Below are 19,215 nucleotides of genomic sequence, written 5' to 3' on the forward strand. Positions count from 1 at the left end.
GCCTGTAGTCCCAGCTACTCGGGAGGCTGAGGCAGGAGAATGGCATGAACCCGGGAGGCGGAGCTTGCAGTGAGCTGAGATCGCGCCACTGCACTCCAGCCTGGGCGACAGAGACTCCGTCTCAAAAACAAACAAACAAACAAACAAAAATTAGCTGGGCATGGTGGTGCATGCCTGTAGTCTCAACTACCTGGGAGGCTGAGGAAGGAAAATAACTTGAACCCAGAAGGTTGCAGTGAACGGTGATTGCACCACTGCACTCCAGCCTGGGCGAAAGAGGGAGACCTTGTCTCCAAAAACATAACCAAATACAAAAAACCTTAAGGGAATGACGGCCACAGCTCCTGTTTAATAAAAAGGGACCCTGAGGGCATGAGGCATGCGGATGGGATCTTAGTTCCCAAGTCCAGCCGTCTTTCTGGGATGGCCCAGGGACTCTTCCCATGAGAAGAAATTAATGCAACAAGTTAGGAAATCCGAAGAAATGTCTAGAACCCAACTGTTGCCCGCGTGTTACTTCACACCCTGAAGTCCTGCCTGCACAACCTCAGGGACAAGCTTCTCTTCCTTGTTTTTATAAGAGTCTCGCTCTGTCGCCCAGGCTGGAGTGCAGTGGCACTATCTTGCCTCACTACAATCTCTACCTCCTGGGTTCAAACAATTCTCCTGCCTCAGCCTCCTGAGTAGCTGGGATTACAGGCATGTACCACCATGCCCAGGTAATTTCATGTTTTAGTAGAGACGGGATTTCTCTGTGTTGGCCAGGCTGGCCTTGAACCCCGATCTCATGTGATCCGCCGGCCTTGGCCTCCCAAAGTGCTGGGATTACAGGCGTGAGCCACTGTGCCCAAACGGGCCAGGTATGGTGGCTAACACCTGTAATGCCAGCACTTTGGGAGGCTGAGGTGGGAGGATTACTTGAGACCAGGAGTTTGTGACCAGTCCCAGCAATATAGCAAGACCCTATTTCTACAAAAAATTAAAAATTAGCTGAGCATCGTGATGCATGCCTGTAGTCCCAGCTACTCGGAAGGCTGAGGTGGGAGGATCACTTGAGGACAGGAGTTTGAGATCAGTCCCAGCAATAGAGCGAGACCCCATTTCCACAAAAAATTTAAAAATTAGCTGGGCATCATGGTGCATGCTTGTTGTCCCAGCTACTTGGGAGGCTGAGGTAGGAGGATCACTTAAGCCCAGGAGGTTGAGGCTGCAGTGAGCCAGGATTGGCCCACTACACTCTAGCCTGGGTAACAGAGCAAGACCCTATCTTAAAAATAAAATAAATAAATAAAAAAAAACGGAAACAAAATAGCATCTTACCAAAAAAAAAAAAAAAAAAAAAAAAAAAGGCAATTCTACAAATTAGTAGGAAATTCCCCGGGGAATTCTAAAGCAAGCACAAAGGCAAGCACAAAGAGTATGGTCTAGAACACAGGAAGGGCGTCACGGTGTTTTCCTGAGGGCTGGGCTGCGTCTCTCCACTCTGCGGCCCTCTCTGAGAGGCTCGCCACCTGGCCATTCTGAGAAGTCAGTCTAAATAGGAAATGACAGCAAACCCTGCCCTCACCCTGGGGAAGTGGCCCCTTCAGGCTTCTAGAAGAACCGAGATGAGCTTGTGGGCCTACTATCTAATCGCCTTTTCTACTTGTAGGCTGCCAAGGCCAGTAGAGACAGGAAGCTGGTTTTCCTCGAGGCTTCACGTGGTCACCTTATTGCCAACAAACACTGCAAGGCTTTATTAGCTAAAATGTCAACCCACACACAGATCAGAGACCACCCTCAGCTCCTCTGTGCCTTTCCGCCCCGTACCACATCAGTGGGGCGGAGGCTGAACGCAAACACTCGTGAGGCACAGATGTCCCAGAAGCAATCATGAAAGCCACAGGAGTTTATTTATTTAATTTTTTTTACCCCCCAGACAGAGTCTCTCTCTGTCACCCAGGCTGGAGTGCAATGGTATGATCCTGGCTCACTGCAACCTCCACCTCCTGGGTTCAAGCGATTCTCCTGCCACAGCCTCCCAAGTAGCTGGTGCCTGCCACCACACCCAGCTAAGTTTTATATTTTTAGTAGAGACAGTGTTTCCCCATGTTGGCCAGGCTGGTATCGAACTCCTGACCTCAGGTGATCCACCTGCCTCGGTCTCCCAAAGTGCTGGAACTACAGGTGTGAGCCACCGCGCCTGGCCAGCCACTGGAGTTTAAACGGCAGTCATGCTGGCTCCAGCCTAAGGCAGCATTTTCCCCCATCAGAAAGCCACAGCTCCTGTACCTCAGGATAGGGCTCCTGTAAGTCAGTCAGCGAAGTCTCTGCTCTAACTGGCCACCGGGGCCATTGTCTTCTGACACAGCCTGGCCAGGAGGCCTGCCATCTGCAAAAGGGAGTTCACTCCTTCTGCTATTTTCATGTGAGTGTATCCAATTTCCTGAAAAACAAACCAAATTCAAATCTGGTTAGTAAGTGGGGGAGTTCTTTTTTAAAATCTGAACTGAAAAAATAAAAATAAAAACAGAAACAAACTGAACTAATGGTTTGTTCAAAATCAGCATGAGGAATTCCAACTCCAGCCGGAAAATGAATGCTAAGATGCGATAGATTATGTTTACCTAAAGTTCAATTTATTTCTTAAAAGGATGCTGACAGTTCTTTCAAAGATACTGTTAAGAAAATGGGTGGGCGGGGCGGGGGGGCAGCACGGAAAGCCAGGCTAGAGGAAAACATTAATATATCTGATAAAGAACTTGCATCCAGACTATAAAGAATTCTCAAAAATTCAGTAATAAAGGCCGGGTGCAGTGGCTCGTGACTGTAATCCCAGCACTCTGGGAGGCCACGGTGGGTGGATCACGAGGCCAGGAGTTGAGATCAGCCTGATCAACATGGTGAAACCCCATCTCTACTAAAAATACAAAAATCAGCCAGGCATGGTGGCGCGTGCCTATAATTCCAGCTACTCAGGAGGCTGAGGCAGGAGAATCACTTGAACCTGAGAGGCGGAGGTTGCAGTGAGCCGAGATAGCACCACTGAACTCCAGCCTGGGCGACAGAGCAAGACTCCATCTCAAAAATAAATAAGTAAATAAATAAATTCAGTAATAAAAAACAAACAACCCAATTAAAAAATGGGTAGATTTAGACCTGGAGCAGCAAGTAGCTCACACCTGTAATCCCAGCACTCTGGGAGGCTAAGGCAGGAGGATCACTAGCCCAGGGTTGGAGATCAGCCTGGACAACAGAGCAACACCCAAACTCTACAAAAAAAAAGAAAATAAAAACGATCTAAGCGTAGTGGCACACGCCTGTAGTCCCAGCTACTTGGGAGCCTGAAGTGGGAGGATTGCTTGAGCCTGGAAGGTTGAGGCTGCAGTGAACTATGATTGCACCACTGCACTCCAGCCTGGGTGACAGAGCAAGACCCTGTCTCTCAAAAACATAAAAAATGCAGGCCAGGTGCAGTGGCTCACACCCGTAATTCCAGCACTTTGGGAGGCCGAGGAGGGAGGATCACTTGAGCCTGGGAGTTCAAGACCAGCCTCGGCAACACAGGACACCCCGTCTCTACCAAAAATATAAAAAACGTAAAAACTTTAAAAAAAGGGTACATATGAATAGATGCTTCATCAAAGAAGATTCTGGAAGGCAAATAAGCACATGATTAAATGCTCAGCATATTAATTAGGGAAATACAAATTAAAGCCACAATGAGACCTCATCACATGCCTATTAGGTTATTTGGTGGTGGTTGTTAATTATTTTATTTTATTTTTTTTGAGGAGTCTCACTCTTGTTGCCCAAGCTGGAGTGCAGTGGTGTGATCTCAGCTCACTGCAACCTCCACCTCCCAGGTTCCAGCGATCCTCCTCCCTCAGCCTCATGAGTAGCTGGGATTACAGGCATGAGCCACTGCATCCGGTCATTACACACCTATCAGAACAGCTTAAAAACCAAACTGAGCACTCCGCGTGGCGACTAGGTTGAGCATCCTCTGGAATGCTCCTGGGAATGCACGTACTGCAGTCACTTTGGAAAACCGTTCAGCAGTTCCTTATGGAGTGAAACATACAATTATCATTTTCCCAGGCAATCCTGGGAACTTACTTGGGAAAAAGAAAAACTTAACATTTGCATTCACACTAATCCATATATGCAAATGTTTACACTGGCTTTATTCATAGTCACCACAATCTGTAAACCCAAATGTCCTCCAGCTGATGAACAGATGAGCAAACTGTGGTACGTGCACACGATGGATTACTTCTCAGTGATACAACGGACTGATGCATGGATGGAAGTACCAACGTGGACACATCTGAAAGGCATTTCTGCTACAGTGAAAGAAAGAAGCCAGACTCACAAGGCTAAGTTCTACATGATTCCATTTATGATATTCTGGAAAACTGTATCCCCCAAACAGAAACTATATCAGTAGTCTCCAAGTGGTAGTCAGGGAGGGGGCTGGCTTCAAAGGGACATGTCAGTTGTTCTGGGATGACAGATTCTGCATCCTGATGGTGATGGTGTTTGCGTGACTGACTGCGTGTGTCCTGTACCTAATAGGCTGAATTTTATTCTATGTAAATTAAACCTCAATTAATCTGACCTTGAAAATCAATCAATCAATCAATAGACAAAAGAGCCTTGAATGAAGAAAATCAGGACTGTGTGAAACAAACTTGGTCCTCAGGACAATCAGCCACATTCATCTAGTTTGGACATCTGCCCCTCCCAATCTCATTTGGAATTTGGTCCCCAGTGTGGGGATGTTCGGGTCACGAGGAAGATCCCACATGAATGGCTTGATGCCCGCCCCAAGGTAGTGAGTTCTGGATCAATTAGGCCCCTGGAGAGCTGGCTGTTCAAATGGGCCTGGCACCTCCCTCTGCTCTCTCGACAGCTGATCTCTGCACGCACAGGCTCTCCCTTCCCCTTCCAACATGAGCGGAAGCAGCCTGAACCCCTCCCTAGAGGCAGACGCTGGCATCACGCTACATGTACAGCCTGTAGAACTGTGAGCCAAATCAACCTCTTTTCTTTCTACATGACCCAGTCTCTGGTATTCCTTTATAGTAACTCAAAGGGACTAAGACACACCCTCCCTCCCTCCCGCTGCAGCTGGGAAACACTGAGCGCCTTCTAGGTGCCAGGCCTGTAAGCAAAAAGAGAAAGCGAAGCCAGGGCCCACAGTCTTTTATTTTGTTATGAGACAGTCTTGCTCTGCTGCCCAGGCTGGACTGCAGTGGTGCGATCTTGGCTCACTGCAACCTTCCAAGTTCAAGCGATCCTCCTCCCTCAGCCTCCCAAGTAACTGGGATTACAGGCACCTGCCACTGCATCCAGCTAATTTTTGTATTTTTAGTAGAGAGGGGGTTTCACCACGTTGGCCAGGCTGGTCTCGAACTCCTGACCTCAGGTGATCTGCCCGCCTTGGCCTCCCAAAGTGCTGGGATTACAGGTGTGGGCCACGGCACCCACCCACACTCTTGAGGACAGAGGCACTTCTACACTCTCACTGACCTTGATAAACTCCAGTTTCAGATATTCTGCCATTTGGAAAGTTTTACACACTCGAAAGATGTTGCCAATGATATCTTCTGGTGAGTAACCCAGATGCCACAGATGAGCAAGAATCTAGAAAAGGAGACAGAAAGGCTGCTTAACACTTTAAACCGTAAGAAGCCATGTGATTTTGAGACTCATCCCAGCTGGTGGGGCCCACCCTTCAGGTCACATGGGGTTACCTTTTCTTTTTTTTTTTTTTTTTTTTTTTTTTTGAGACGGAGTCTCGCTGTGTCACCCAGGCTGGAGTGCAGTGGCACGATCTCGGCTCACTGCAAGCTCCGCCTCCCGGGTTCACGCCATTCTCCTGCCTCAGCCTCCGAGTAGCTGGGACTACAGGCGCCCGCCACCACGCCCGGCTAGTTTTTTTTTTTTTGTATTTTTAGTAGAGACGGGGTTTCACCATGTTAGCCAGGATGGTCTCGATCTCCTGACCTCGTGATCCACCCGCCTCGGCCTCCCAAAGTGCTGGGATTACAGGCTTGAGCCACCGCGCCCGGCCTTAACTGATTTTCATGGCAGATAGAGAGATGACATTGCAAATGTATTTTTGTTTTGCTTAAATATTTTTTTTTTCAGTAATATAAACATGGAGTCTTGCTATGTTGCCCAGGCTGGTCCCAAATTCCCGGCCTCAAGCAATCCTCCTGTCTTGACTTCCCAAAGTGCTGGGATTACAGGCAGGAGCCACTGAGCCCAGCCTATTGCAAATGTTTTAAGCTGTGTTGCAAAACGGTATACTACCACACCCATGTAATCTCTTGATCCAGAGCTCTTAAAACGCTTTATTAATCTGATGACAAGGTACAGCAGAGTGGAAACAGCAGACCATTCATCTGCTAGCTTCGCCCAGCTGCAGTCCCAATGCAACCTCTGCAGGATGAGCCCGGAGCACACCCTGACGGGTAATCCCAGACTCTGCTTCCCACCCACCTGCCCCGTCCAGGCTGCAGGGACTTTTTTGCCTTTGCTTTGGCATCTTGGGGTGAATTCAGGGGGGCAGAGAAGCTCTGTGCCCACAAATCTGAAGGCTTTCTTCAGGTCCATTCAGGGACCTGGGCCTGAGTCTCTGCTCAGTCTCCCCGCCTTGCACTCCGGTTTCACATTAGGTGCAACTCTGCCCTAAACCCAGTCAACTTCCAGCCTAGTTTGTTAGGGGGTAGGCAGAGGGAAACTATGATTGGATCAATGACCTTGGACCACACCAACCACACCACACCCACGTGGCTTGAGGTCACCTGAGCCCCAGCCACACCTGCTGGAATCTGCTCACAGCACCCAGTCCCATTGTCAGGGTAGAATCTTCCTGCTCTCTCCTCCCCTGGCTGGCTGGGGGCTGCTGGGTCCCAGAATGCCTGTGCCTATGAGAATGGATGGGGACACCTCCCTTAACCGGAGAGAAGATGGCTTCCCTGGAGAAGGAGCTAGGCTGGTCTTTCCTCCTGACTTCGGCTGACAAATTTCTCCTGCAGAGGATATAATTACAGGAGAAAAACACCATTTTGAATTCTAGTTCTACTGCTTTTAAACCGTATGACTTAGGGCTGGGTATAGTGACGTGTGCCTCTAGTCCCAGCAACTTGGGAGGCTGAGGTGGGAGGATCGCCTGAGCCTGAGAGGTTGAGGCTATAGTGAGCTGTGACTGCGCCACTGCATTCTAACCTGGGCAACAGAGTAAGACCCTGTTTCTAAAAAAATAAGAAATAAGAAATAAATAAACACAGAGATTTAGGACAAGGAATTCAGCCTCTCTGAATCAGTTTTCTCATCAGTAAAGTGTACCCAACTCCTGGTACGATTTTTTTTTTCCCAGCTCCTAGACAGATTAACACATAGCATGATATTAATAATTTTTTTTCCCTGACACAGGGTCTTACTCTGTCATCCAGGCTGGGGTGCAGTGGCACAAGCAAAGCTCACTGCAGCCTTGACCTGCAGGGCTCAAGAAATCCTCTTGCCTCAGCCTCCCAAGTAAGATTTCAAGAATTAATGGAGTGATGTGTATAATGTCCCTGGCACTAGAAGGGCTCCCTCTCTCCTCTGCCCAAGAAGTGAGTGGTTCCTCTGCCAGGACGGGCGGAAGGAGCCAACCTTGTACGCTTCGTCGATGTTGGCATTCACACAGTGCTGGATCATCTCTTTCACCAGCAGTGGGTGGGGCTCATCACAGACCTGGCCAAAGGGAAAGGAAAGGTGGTCAGGGGCTGGAAGGGACAGTGTGACCGGGGAGGCCCCAACAGACCAATTTCTGGGCAATCTGTGGGTAAAACTACTCAATCTGTTGTTATCATCAAATTCTCCAGCAACCAGAATGAGTTTGGGGAATGCCCCTCTCACCACCAAAGAGAAGTGCTTCTAGCACCAGGAAGATAAATGTTCCAAACACAAGACAGATGAACAAGAGAGCAACCAAGGCCTGTGAAGGATGCCCACTCGGGGACAGCTTTAAAGCCATCAGCCACCTATCTTATATCACTTGGGGAGCCATTTGCCCAGAACCACTTGGAATTCACTTTAGAACTGGGAGGTCCTTTGGGCCAATTCCCACCTCCAGCCCGGAGTAGGAACTGGCCTTCCCTGAAAAGGGTCCCCCAGCCTCAGCCTGACACCCTAAAGGAGGGGTCCCGCTGCTCCAGCAGGCGGGTGGATGGTGCTGGGGACTCGTTCCTCCCTGCAGCATTCCCCGCACTGGCACGAGGCTCTGCCTCCGGTGCAATGTCGACCCCTAAATCTTCCGAATGAAAGTCTCCTGATGGCTCCAGAGGCCACCCACACCTGCCCTTGCCTTTTCCCAGTAGAAGCCATGGTTTCCTGAGCCCTCAGTGACCCTCTAAGACAAAACAGGGCCCAAACCATCACCGCTGTTTCTGAGCGGGCCTCCCTTTCCTAAGTGGCCTCAAAAATGCGTTCACTGCCCAGGTCTACCCAGATGCTTCAAAAATAGCTTGTCTGTTGTCCACAAACCTGGTAAGAAAGAGCTATAGACTGAAAGCCTGGACAGCCCTTCCCAGTTTCTACCCAAATAAGGAGGAAATGAGTCTCCCAAATGGCATTTAGATGCTGAGTTATCAGGATGTGGAAGCAGTTTTCAAAAGAATTCCAAAGAGAAAAATGTTTTGCCGACATGGGAAAGTAAGTGAGAGCAGCCCTTTTCCTCGGCCTGGCTTTGAGGGTTGCTACCCACCCTCCAGGGGCAGAAGTGGGGAGAAGGGTATGGCATTGCAGAAAAAAACGCAGGGTGTGGGGTCTGAAGGCTGCTGGGGAATAGCACAGCGCTCTTGCCTGCCCTTTAGGGACCAGGGGGTCCCACGTCATCACTCACAATGTGATGGTAAGAACCGCTGTGCAGGGAAGTCGCTGGGATCAAATAAGACGTGTCAGAAATTGCTTGGCCCTGAGTCGGACGCATCAGTGGTCCCCCCTCACCTACCACACACAAGTGACATTCCAGGTACCCCGAAACTCTCCAACTTGTGCAGCAAAAGCAGCAACAGGGAGAGGACAGACAGAAGCAGGGTGGGCTCCCCGGCACTCACACGAGCAGCCAGGTGTCTGTCCCTGCTGCCAGCCCAGCCCCTCAGCCCCGCTGGCCCCCGTAGGGAAGCATGGCTTCTGCTGACGGTACCACCCACACCAGCGCTTGTACCTTGAACACGTTCTCACTGTTAATGAAGCCAAATCCTGAGAAGGTGGACTGCAGGTTGTTCAGCGCCTGTTCAGGAGCAAACACATGTCAGGATGATTTTTATATTTATTTCTTTTTGGGTAGAGATGGGAGTCTTGCTATGTTGCCCAGGCTGGTCCAGAAAGCGGAGAATACTTCTTACTAAACTCCGCGAGTTCTCCACTAGCATGGTGCCTGGCAGCTACTAAGAACCAGAGTTAAGTGTTCAGTGAATGGCTGAATGAATCAATGCACAAGTCAGTGCGATTTGGGGAAGGGAAAATTGTAAAGGATTCCCGACACTGCTGAGAGCCCCGCCAGGGCTGGCAGCCATGACTTTGTGGGCGCCACATTTGGTAATGTGCCTGTCTGCAACAGCGGCCTGGGTGGCAAGGGGGTTGTCAGATGGATAAGCTCATATGATTGGGGTTCAGCAGGGCGGAAGTGAGGCAAAGAAAGCAGCTGAGAGAGTGATGAGGAAGAGCAAGTGATCCTCCCGCCTCTGCCTCCCAAAGTGCTGGGATGACAGGTGTGAGCCACGGCACCAGGCCAAGAGTGACTTTTTTTCTTTTTTGAGACAGGGTCTCACTCTGTCACCAAGCATGGAATGTAGTGGCACAAGCTCAAGTCACTGCAACCTCCGCCTCCGAGATTCAAGCAATTCTCCTGCCTCGGCCTCCTGAGTAGCTGGGATTACAGGCACCCACCACCATGCCCGGCTGTTGTTTTTTTTTTTTTTTTTCTTTTGAGATGGAGTCTCGCTGTTGCCCAGGCTGGATTGCAGTGGCGCTATCTCGGCTCACTACAAGCTCCGCCTCCCGGGTTCACGCCATTCTCCTGTCTCAGTCTCCCGAATAGCTGGGACTACAGGCACCCACCACCATGCCTAGCTCATTTTTTGTATTTTTAGTAGAGACGGGGTTTCACGGTGTTAGCTGGGATGGTCTCGATCTCCTGACCTTATGATCCACCCGACTCAGCCTTCCAAAGTGCTGGGATTACAGGCATGAGCCACCGCGCCTGGCCACGCCCGGCTAATTTTTACATATTTTTTAGTAGAGACAGGATTTCACCGTGTTGGCCAGGCTGGTCTCGAACTCCTGATCTCAGGTGATCCACCTGCCTCAGCCTCCAGGGTGACTTTTAAAGCTCTGCCCTTCCCTGCCTCTCTTCTTGGAGTCCGAGCTAGACAGCCCACTGTCCCAGGAGGGTGCCGGGTCTCCGTCTCTTTCTCTTGTTGTACCTTGTGCAGCTGTCACTTCCCTCCCCTTCCCCATGGAAGGGGCATGGCAGGCACGGGACGCCCACACCTGAATGATAGTGGCCCACATACCTGCCTCATGTCTCCCTGGGCCGTGAAGATGATGGCTTCCAGGCCGTCATCAGTGTAGGGTACCCTCTCCTTCTCGATAACATTCATCAGCCTGGCGAGGATCTGGGCGTCGGTCAGCTTTGTGTAGCGGAGGACTGCGCAGCGGGACTGAATGGGCTCTGAACAGAGATGGGACGGCAGTGAGGCTTCCCTGCAGAGGCCGGCATCACCCCGCTAGCTCTTTGGTTACAAGGCTGCAGCTGCATAATCCACACAGCCCCAGGTACTCAGTAGAGACTTGGAAGGCTGAGGCGGAAGGATCACTTGATGTCAGGAGTTCGAGACCAGCCTGGACAACATGGTGAAACCCCATCTCTACTAAAAACACAAAAATTCGCTGGGTGTGGTGTCGTACATCTGTACTCCCAGCTACTCGGAAGGCTGAGGCAGGAGACTCACTTGAGCCCGGGAGGCGGAGGCTGAAGTGTGCCAAGATCACACTACGGCACTCCAGCCTGGACAACAGAGCAAGGCTATGTCTCAACAAATAAATAAATAAATAAATAAATAAGACAGAGAGAGAGAGACTTGGTAAAAACAGGGTGATATGTCAAGGTGTCAACTAATAAGCAATGATAGGCCTCAGCTGGCACTGCCTGGCATGGCCTCCGTTAGCCACAGCTTCCAGACGGGGAAATGATCCTCCAGTAGAGACACAGGCACGTGCCACAAGCCCTTAGATAAGTCAGCCCCGGCCCAGAGGGACTCTGGAATTGGTGTGTGCTGGACGTTGGCCCTTCTGGGCACATGACAATTCAATCTGAATGGGCCACCCCAGTTTATTTCTTTTTTTTCATAGACAGGGTTTTGCTATGTTGCCCAGGCTGCTCTTGAACTCCTGGCTTCAAGTAGTCCTCCTGCCTCAGCCTCCCAAAGTGCAGGCATCACAGGTGTGAGCCACTATGCCTGGCCAGTTTCTTTCTTTTTCTTCTTCTTTTTTTTTTTTTCTGAGACCAAGTCTTACTCTGTTTCCCAGGCTAGAGTGCAGTGGTGTGATCTAGGCTCACCGCAACCTCCACTTCCCAGGTTCGAGTGATTCTCCCGTCTCAGCCTCCTGAGTAGCTGGGATTACGGGCACACGCTATCACGCCTGGCTAATTTTTGTATTTTTAGTAGAAATAGGGTTTCACCATGTTGGCCAGGTTGGTCTTGAACTCCTGACCTCAGGTGATCAAGCCACCTGCCTCGGCCTCCCAAAGTGCTGGGATTACAGGCATGAGCCACTGTGCCCTGCCAAAACAAGAACTAGGAATGCATTTTTCTCCATTTCATCACTGGCATCTGGAAAGCAGAGAATACTTCTCATTAAACTCCGCAAGTTCTCCACTAGCATGGTGCCTGGCGGCTACTAAGAACCAGAGTTAACTGTTTGATGAACGGCTGAAATGAATCAATGCACAAATCAGTGCGATTTGGGGAAGGGAAAATTGTAAAGGATTCCCGACACTGCTGAGAGCCCCGCCAGGGCTGGTAGCCATGACTTTGTGGGCGCCACATTTGGTAATGTGCCTGTCTGCAACAGCGGCCTGGGTGGCAAGGGGGTTGTCAGATGGATAAGCTCATATGGTTGGGGTTCAGTAGGGCGGAAGTGAGGCAAAGAAAGCAGCTGAGAGAGCGGTGAGAAATGAGGAAAGAGGACAGCTGGGCTGTGCAGGCAGCCTGTGTCAGAAAGAGAAGGATGGGCCAGCCACAGTGGCTCACACCTATAATCCCAGCACTTTGGGAGGCCGAGGCAGGTGGGTCACTTGAGGCCAGGAGTTCTAGACCAGCCTGGGCAACATGATGAAACCTCGTCTCTACCAAAAATACAAAAATTAGCCAGGCATGGTGGCACAAGCCTGTAATCCCAGCTACTGAGGAGGCGGAGGTAGGAGAATCACTTGAATCTGGGCGGCAGAGACAGCAGTGAGCTGAAATCGCACCACTGCACTCCAGCCTGGGTGACAGAGGGAGACTCTAAAAAAAAGAAAGAGAAGGATGGGAAACCAGCAGGAAGTTGACAGACTAGAGCACTCTTGGGACCTGGGGCGGGACAAACCCGTGCAGAAGCAGACGGGCTGCAAGGAGGGAGGTGGAAGGGCAAACAGTAAGGTCAGAGAGAAGATGGACTGCAGGATTTCAGAGAGAGGCTTCCCGGAGGCAAAGAGGGAGACAGACCTGGGGCTCCAATCCCAGCTGCTCTTGCACTTGCTCTGTGACTTTGGGCAAACTACTCAACCTCCCCAAGTTAGTTTTCTTTCCCTTTTTTCCTTAGATCCTAAACATCAGGATGAGCTCCAGGTTACTCATCTCTAAAGTAAAGCTAATAATACCTCCTCATAGGATTACATAAGATTAAATTTAAAAGTTGATTACAATGGGAAACATGTTGTGCATAATATATACAATTTTTCCTTGTCAATTAAAAAAATATAAATTTAAAAATTTGATTATACAGTGCTTGGCCCATGCTATGCAATCAAAAAATCCCTACTCTTCCAGTGCTAACGAGCCAAGGTGAGGCCAGGTACAGTGGCTCACACCTGTAATTCCAGCGCTTTGGGAGGCCTAGGCAGGTGATCACGAGGTCAGGTGTTTTGAGACCAGCCTGGCCAACATGGTGAATGAAACCCCATCTCTTAAAAAAAAAAAAAAAAAAAAATTAGCTGGGTGTGGTGGTGTGGGCCTGTAATCCCAGCTATTCAGGAGGCTGAAGCACAAGAATTGCTGGAATCTCGGAGGTGGAGGTTGCAGTGATCCGAGATTGCGCCATTGCACTCCAGCATAGGCGACAGAGTGAGACTTTGTCTCAAAAAAAAAAAAAAAAAAGAAAAAAATCCAGGTGTGGTGGCACAGGCCTGTGGTCTCAGCTACTGGGAGGCTGAGGCAGGAAGATCACTTGAGCACAGGAGTTTGAGGCTGCAGTGAGCTGTGATGGCACCACTGCACTCCAGCCTGAGCGAAGAGGGAGACCACGTCTATAAAAAAGAAAAAAGCCCAGGTGAGCACTACGTGGACCCCAAGCCACCCAAAGCTCCCACTCACCGATGATCTTATCTGAAGCGTTACAAGCAAGGGCGAAGCGAGTGGTTTTAGAGTAGATTTCCATGGTTCTCCTCAAGGCTTGCTGGGCTCCGTCGGTCATGCTGAGAAGAAAAACAGGTTTGTAAGTGGGACCCAGGGCCTGTGCGACACAAACCGCTCCGTACACAAAAACCCAGGACAGAGATACACCCAACATTCCAAATGAGGGTCTCATCGGAAGTACGCAGGCCACTGCTCTAATGTTAAAACCCGCAGGCCGCTCTCTCAAAGACTGTGCAAACAGCATTTAGTACCCGCAGCATCAGAACAGCCCTCAAGTGAAATTCACGAAAACCACCATCTAGAGTGGCTTGCCATCACACTCTCCAGCCCTTCACGACATCAAATTCAAGAGAAGAGTCATGACACCAGCTGCCTACTTTTCTTTCTTCCTTTTTTTCTTCAAAGAGATAGGTTCTTTTTTAATTTTAATTAATTAATTAATTTAGATGGAGTCTCGCTCAGTCGATTTATTTATTTATTTATTTAGACGGAGTCTCGCTCTGTCGCCCAGGCTGGAGTGCAGTGGTGCCATCTTGGCTCACTGCAAGCTCCGCCTCCCGGGTTCACACCATTCTCCTGCCTCAGCCTCCCGAACAGCTGGGACTACCGGCAGCCACCACCACGCCCAGCTAATTTTTTTGTATTTTTAGAAGAGACGGGGTTTCACTGTGTTAGCCAGGATGGTATCGATCTCCTGACCTCATGATCTGCCCAAAGAGACAGGTTCCTGCTGTCACCCAGGCTGCAGTGCAATGGTGCGATCATAGCTCACTGCAGCCTTGAACTCCTGGGCTCAAGCCATCCTCCCATCTCAAGAGGCTGATGCAGGAGGACCACTTGAGACCAGCCTGGGCAACATAGTAAGACCTCTATTTCTACAAAAAATTTTAAAAAAATACAAAAAAGCCTGTTTACCAGATTATCATAATGCAGAGCACTGCCTATAACATTAAAAGGAAAAACCAGGATATAAAAATTATATATATTATGATCTCAAGTATGTAAACATTGATAGTGTATAAAAACAGAAGAAATAAAGCAAGCTATTAATGGCCAGGCATAGTGGCTCATGCCTGTAATCTCAGCACATTGGGAGGCCAAGGTGGGCAGATCTCTTGAAATCAGGAGTTCAAGACCAGCCTGGCCAACATGTCAAAACTTCAACTCTACTAAAAATACAAAAAAAAAAAAAAAAAAATTGTCTGGGCGTGGTGGTGCGCATCTGTAGTCCCAGCTACTCGCAAGGCTGAGACAGGAGAATCACTTGAACCCAGGAGGCAGAGGTTGCAGTGAGCCGAGATCATGCCACTGCATTCCAGCCTGAGTAACAGAGTGAGACTCCAACTAAAACAAATAAAAACACAGCAAACTATTAATATATTCTAAATTTTCTTCAAAGAACATGAATTACTGCTATATTAAAAAAATTTTTTTTTTTTTTTTTGAGACGGAGTCTCGCTGCGTCGCCCAGGCTGGAGTACAGTGGCCGGATCTCAGCTCACCGCAAGCCCCACCTCCTGGGTTTACGCCATTCTCCTGCCTCAGCCTCCCGAGTAGCTGGGACTACAGGCGCCCGCCACCTCGCCCGGCTAGTTTTTTGTATTTTTTAGTAGAGACGGGGTTTCACCGTGTTAGCCAGGATGGTCTCGATCTCCTGACCTCGTGATCCGCCCGTCTCGGCCTCCCAAAGTGCTGGGATTACAGGCTTGAGCCACCGCGCCCGGCCTTTTTTTTTTTTTGAGACAGAGTCTTGCTCTGTTGCCCAGGCTGGTGTGCACTGGCACCATCTCGGCTCACTGCAACCTCTGTCTCCTGGGTACAAGCGATTCTCCTGCCTCAGACTCCCTAGTACCTGGGATTACAGGCACCATTGCACTCCAGCCTGGGCGCCACCACATCTGGCTAATTTTTATATTTTTAGTAGAGACAGGGTTTCCGTGTTGGCCAGGTTGGTTTCGAACTCCTGACCTCAAGCAATCCGCCCACCTTAGCCTCCCAAAATGCTGGGATTACAGGCATGAGCCACCGCGCCTGGCCCTAAAAAAAATTTATTTCGCCGGGCACAGCACCTCATGCCTGCAATCCTAGCACTTTGGGAGGCCGAGACCGACAGATCACTTGAGGCCAGGAGTTTGAGACCAGCCTAGGTAACATAGTGAGACCCTGCCTCTAGGGCAAAAAAAAAAAAAAAAGCTGGTTGCAGTTGCACAAGCCTGTAGTCTCCGCTACTTGGGAGGCTGAGGTGGAGGATCATTAGAGCCGAGGAGTTCAAGGCTGCAGTGAGCTATGATTGTGCCATTGTACTCTAGCCTGAGCGACACAGTGAGACCCTGTCTCAGAAACAACAACAAAAAAACAAAATTATAGGGTTAGGGTTCTATATTTTTTTTAATGTCATTTCAATTTTTTTTTTTTTTTTTTTGAGATGAAGTCTCGCTCTTGTTGGCCAGGTTGCAGTGCAAATGGCGTAATCTCAGCTCACAGCAACCTCTGCCTCCCGGGTTCAAGCAATTCTCCTGCCTCAGCCTCCCAAGTAGCTGGGATTACAGGCATACGCCACCATACCGGCTAATTTTGTATTTTTAGTAGAGACGAAGTTTCTCCATGTTGGTCAGGCTGGTCTCAAACTCCTGACCTCAGGTGATCCGCCTGCCTTGGCTGGGATTACAGGTGTGAGCCACCAAGCCTGGACTCAGATTCTTCATTTATACCAACCATAGTGTTGTGATGGTTGCACAACATTGCAAATGTACTAAATGCCACTGAATTAACTGTACATTTCAAAATAGTTAAAATGGCAAATTTTATGTTATGGTTAATTATGTCCATTTAACCACAATAAAAAATTTTACAGGCCGGGCATGGTGGCTCACACCTGTAATCCCAGCATTTTGGGAGGCTGAGGCGAGTAGATCACCCGAGGTCAGCAGTTCGAGACCAGTCTGGCCAATGTGGCAAAACCCTGTCTCTACTAAAAATACAAAAATTAGGCCGGGCTCAGCGGCTCACGCCTGTAATCCCAGCACTCTGGGAGGCTGAGGCGGGCGGATCACGAGGTCAGGAGATTGAGACCATCCTGGCTAACACAGTGAAACCCCATCTCTACTAAAAATACAAAAAATCAGCTGGGCGTGGTGGTGCGCGCCTGTAGTCTCAGCTACTTGGGAGGCTAAGGCAGGAGAATCACTTGAACCCGGGAGGCAGAGGTTGCAGTGAGCTGAAATCACGCTACTGCACTCCAGCCTGGGTGACAGAGCAAGACTCTGTCTCAAAAAATAAATAAACAAATAAATACAAATACAAACACAAAAATTAGCTGGACATGGTGGCAGGTGCCTGTAGTCCCAGCTACTCGGGAGGCTGAGGCCAGGGAACTGCCTGAACCCGGGAGGCAGAGATTGCAGTGAGCAGAGATTGCGCCACTGTACCCCAGCCTGGGTGACAGGGAGAAACTCCATCTCAAAACAAACAAACAAAAACAAAAACACTCATTTAAATTATTAACGTAAGAGATGCTGAAACCAGCACATTACATGAATGACTATCCTAGACAAATATTTGTAAGTTACTTAATAAAGAAAAGATTTAAGGTGCAGGCCCCTATTAAATTGCTTGTTGAAGATATAAGCAAATCTACCATAAAAGTGCTTTTCATCCCGATTGAATAAAGTCCAAAAAGAGATTTAGAGATCAAGGTCAAAATATATTTGGCAAAGCACTCTACCTGTCTGCTTCATCCAGAATGATGATCTTATGTCGGCCTTTAGGAAGAGTGACTTTTTGTTGAGCGAACATTTTAATTTTATTCCTCACAACATCAATGCCCCTGAAAGAATAACAAGATTTTACTGGCACTTTCTGAGACAAATTCAGTTGCCTTCACGAGGACTTTTTTTTTTGAGACAGAGTCTCACTCAGTTGCCCAGGCTGGAGTGCAGTGGTGCAATCTCGGCTCACTGCAAGCTCCGCCTCCCGGGTTCACGCCATTCTCCTGCCTCAGCCTCCTGAGTAGCTGGGACTACAGGCGCCCGCCACCTCGCCCAGCTAGTTTTTCTGTATTTTTTAGTAGAGACGGGGTTTCACCATGTTAGCCAGGATGGTCTCGATCTCCTGACCTCGTGATCCGCCTACCTCGGCCTCCCAAAGTGCTGGGATTGCAGGCTTGAGCCACCGCGCCCGGCCCATGACGACTTTTAAACAATCGGTATATCAGGGACTGCAAGACCCGATTTCCATTTTTAAGTTTTTTTGGGGGGCAATTATAACTATTTATAAGGATTGAGATTTTATGCATTTGTTCCTTCTTGGAGTTCTTTCAAAGAACAAAGAAAATATATACTTTTTTTTTTTTTTTTAGACAGGGTCTCACTGTGTCATCCAGGCTTGAGTGTAGTGACCCTCTTGGCTCACTGCAACCTCTGCCTCCCAGGTTCGGTGAGCCAGGATCGCACCACCGCACCCCAGCCTGGCAATAATTCGAGACTCTGCCTCAAAAAAAAAAAAAAAATCCTCATCCTTCAGTTTTTTAACTGCATTGCTTGAGATACCGTATTATCTTTCAAAAGATATAACAGAAATGCAAATACATCACCTTTGTTATCTTGTAAGCTTTCACTGACCACAGCCAAGAATTCAAAATTTTTCATTTTCCACCCACAACAGGCAAGAGAAAAAAATTGACAGGACTCTTCCTAATTATTAGATGAATCATAAAATAACTGCAATGTAGGCCAAGCATGGTGGCTCACACCTGTAATCCCAGCACTTTGGGAGACCGAGGTAGGCGGACCACTCTAGGCTAGGAGTTTAAGATCAGCCTGGCCAACATGGCGAAACCTCATCTCTACTAAAAATACAAAAATTACCTGGGCGTGGCTGCACACTCCTGTACTCCTGGCTACTCGGGAGGCTGAGGCACGAGAATCGCTTGAACCCAGGAGGTTATGGTGAGTCAAGATTGTGCCACTGCACTCCAGCCTGGGTGACAGAGCGAGCCTCTGCCTCAAAAAAAAAAAAAAGGAAAGAAAGAACTGAAAGGAAAAGAACTGCAGAGACACCAATAGCGACATTCTAGACTCTGCTGATGGTGAAACTGATCATATAAGCAAAATCTCAGACTATGAATCTTCAGATGCCAATATCCTCCACACATTTTCCCAAACTGAAGAATCAAAGACTGAACTCAGTGTTCCTGAGGACTGGTGCTAGGCCCCTCCTCAGACACCAAAATTCACTTATGCCCATGCCCCTTATATGAAATGGTAATTTGCATATTAACTTATACACATCCTCCAGTATGCTTTATTTTTACTTTTATACAGAGAGATATACAGAGATTTTTACTTTTATACAGAGAGATGGGGTTTCATTATGTCACCTAGGCTGGTCTTAAACTTCTGGACTCAAGCAATCCACCTGCCTCAACCTCCCAAAGTGCTGGGATTATAGGCGTGAACCACCATGCCTGGCCAGCCTTACATATACTTTAAATATACAGGCTGAGTATCCCTTATCCCTAATGCTTGGGACCAGAAATGTTTCAGATCTGGGTTTTTTT

The 19,215-nt window shown here is 48.8% G+C and overlaps 1 protein-coding gene across 10 annotated transcripts in view; it reads right to left on the bottom strand.

Moving 5' to 3' along the window:
* Window positions 1-1,873: 1,873 nt before the first annotated feature.
* The window catches only part of RFC2 (replication factor C subunit 2), a 47,593-nt gene continuing 30,251 nt past the window's right edge, over window positions 1,874-19,215 (bottom strand). For 3 of the 10 annotated variants that reach the window (XM_074034770.1, XM_074034771.1, XM_005549381.4), the window contains 7 exons: window positions 17,383-17,484; window positions 13,617-13,717; window positions 10,554-10,711; window positions 9,203-9,268; window positions 7,648-7,728; window positions 5,515-5,628; window positions 1,874-2,425 (listed from right to left, as the gene is read on the bottom strand). In XM_074034770.1, the coding sequence (XP_073890871.1) occupies window positions 2,315-2,425; window positions 5,515-5,628; window positions 7,648-7,728; window positions 9,203-9,268; window positions 10,554-10,711; window positions 13,617-13,717; window positions 17,383-17,453 (702 nt within the window). In that variant the 5' untranslated portion in view covers window positions 17,454-17,484 and the 3' untranslated portion in view covers window positions 1,874-2,314. Of the gene's footprint in view, window positions 2,426-5,514; window positions 5,629-6,811; window positions 7,023-7,433; window positions 7,729-9,202; window positions 9,269-10,553; window positions 10,712-13,616; window positions 13,718-17,382; window positions 17,485-19,215 lie in introns of all 10 variants that reach the window. The other 7 variants (XM_074034772.1, XM_005549382.4, XR_012432322.1 and 4 more) reach the window with 6 other exon arrangements.

This window comes from Macaca fascicularis, chromosome 3 (assembly GCF_037993035.2).
Source record: "Macaca fascicularis isolate 582-1 chromosome 3, T2T-MFA8v1.1".
In the NCBI taxonomy this organism is placed as follows: domain Eukaryota; kingdom Metazoa; phylum Chordata; class Mammalia; order Primates; family Cercopithecidae; genus Macaca; species Macaca fascicularis.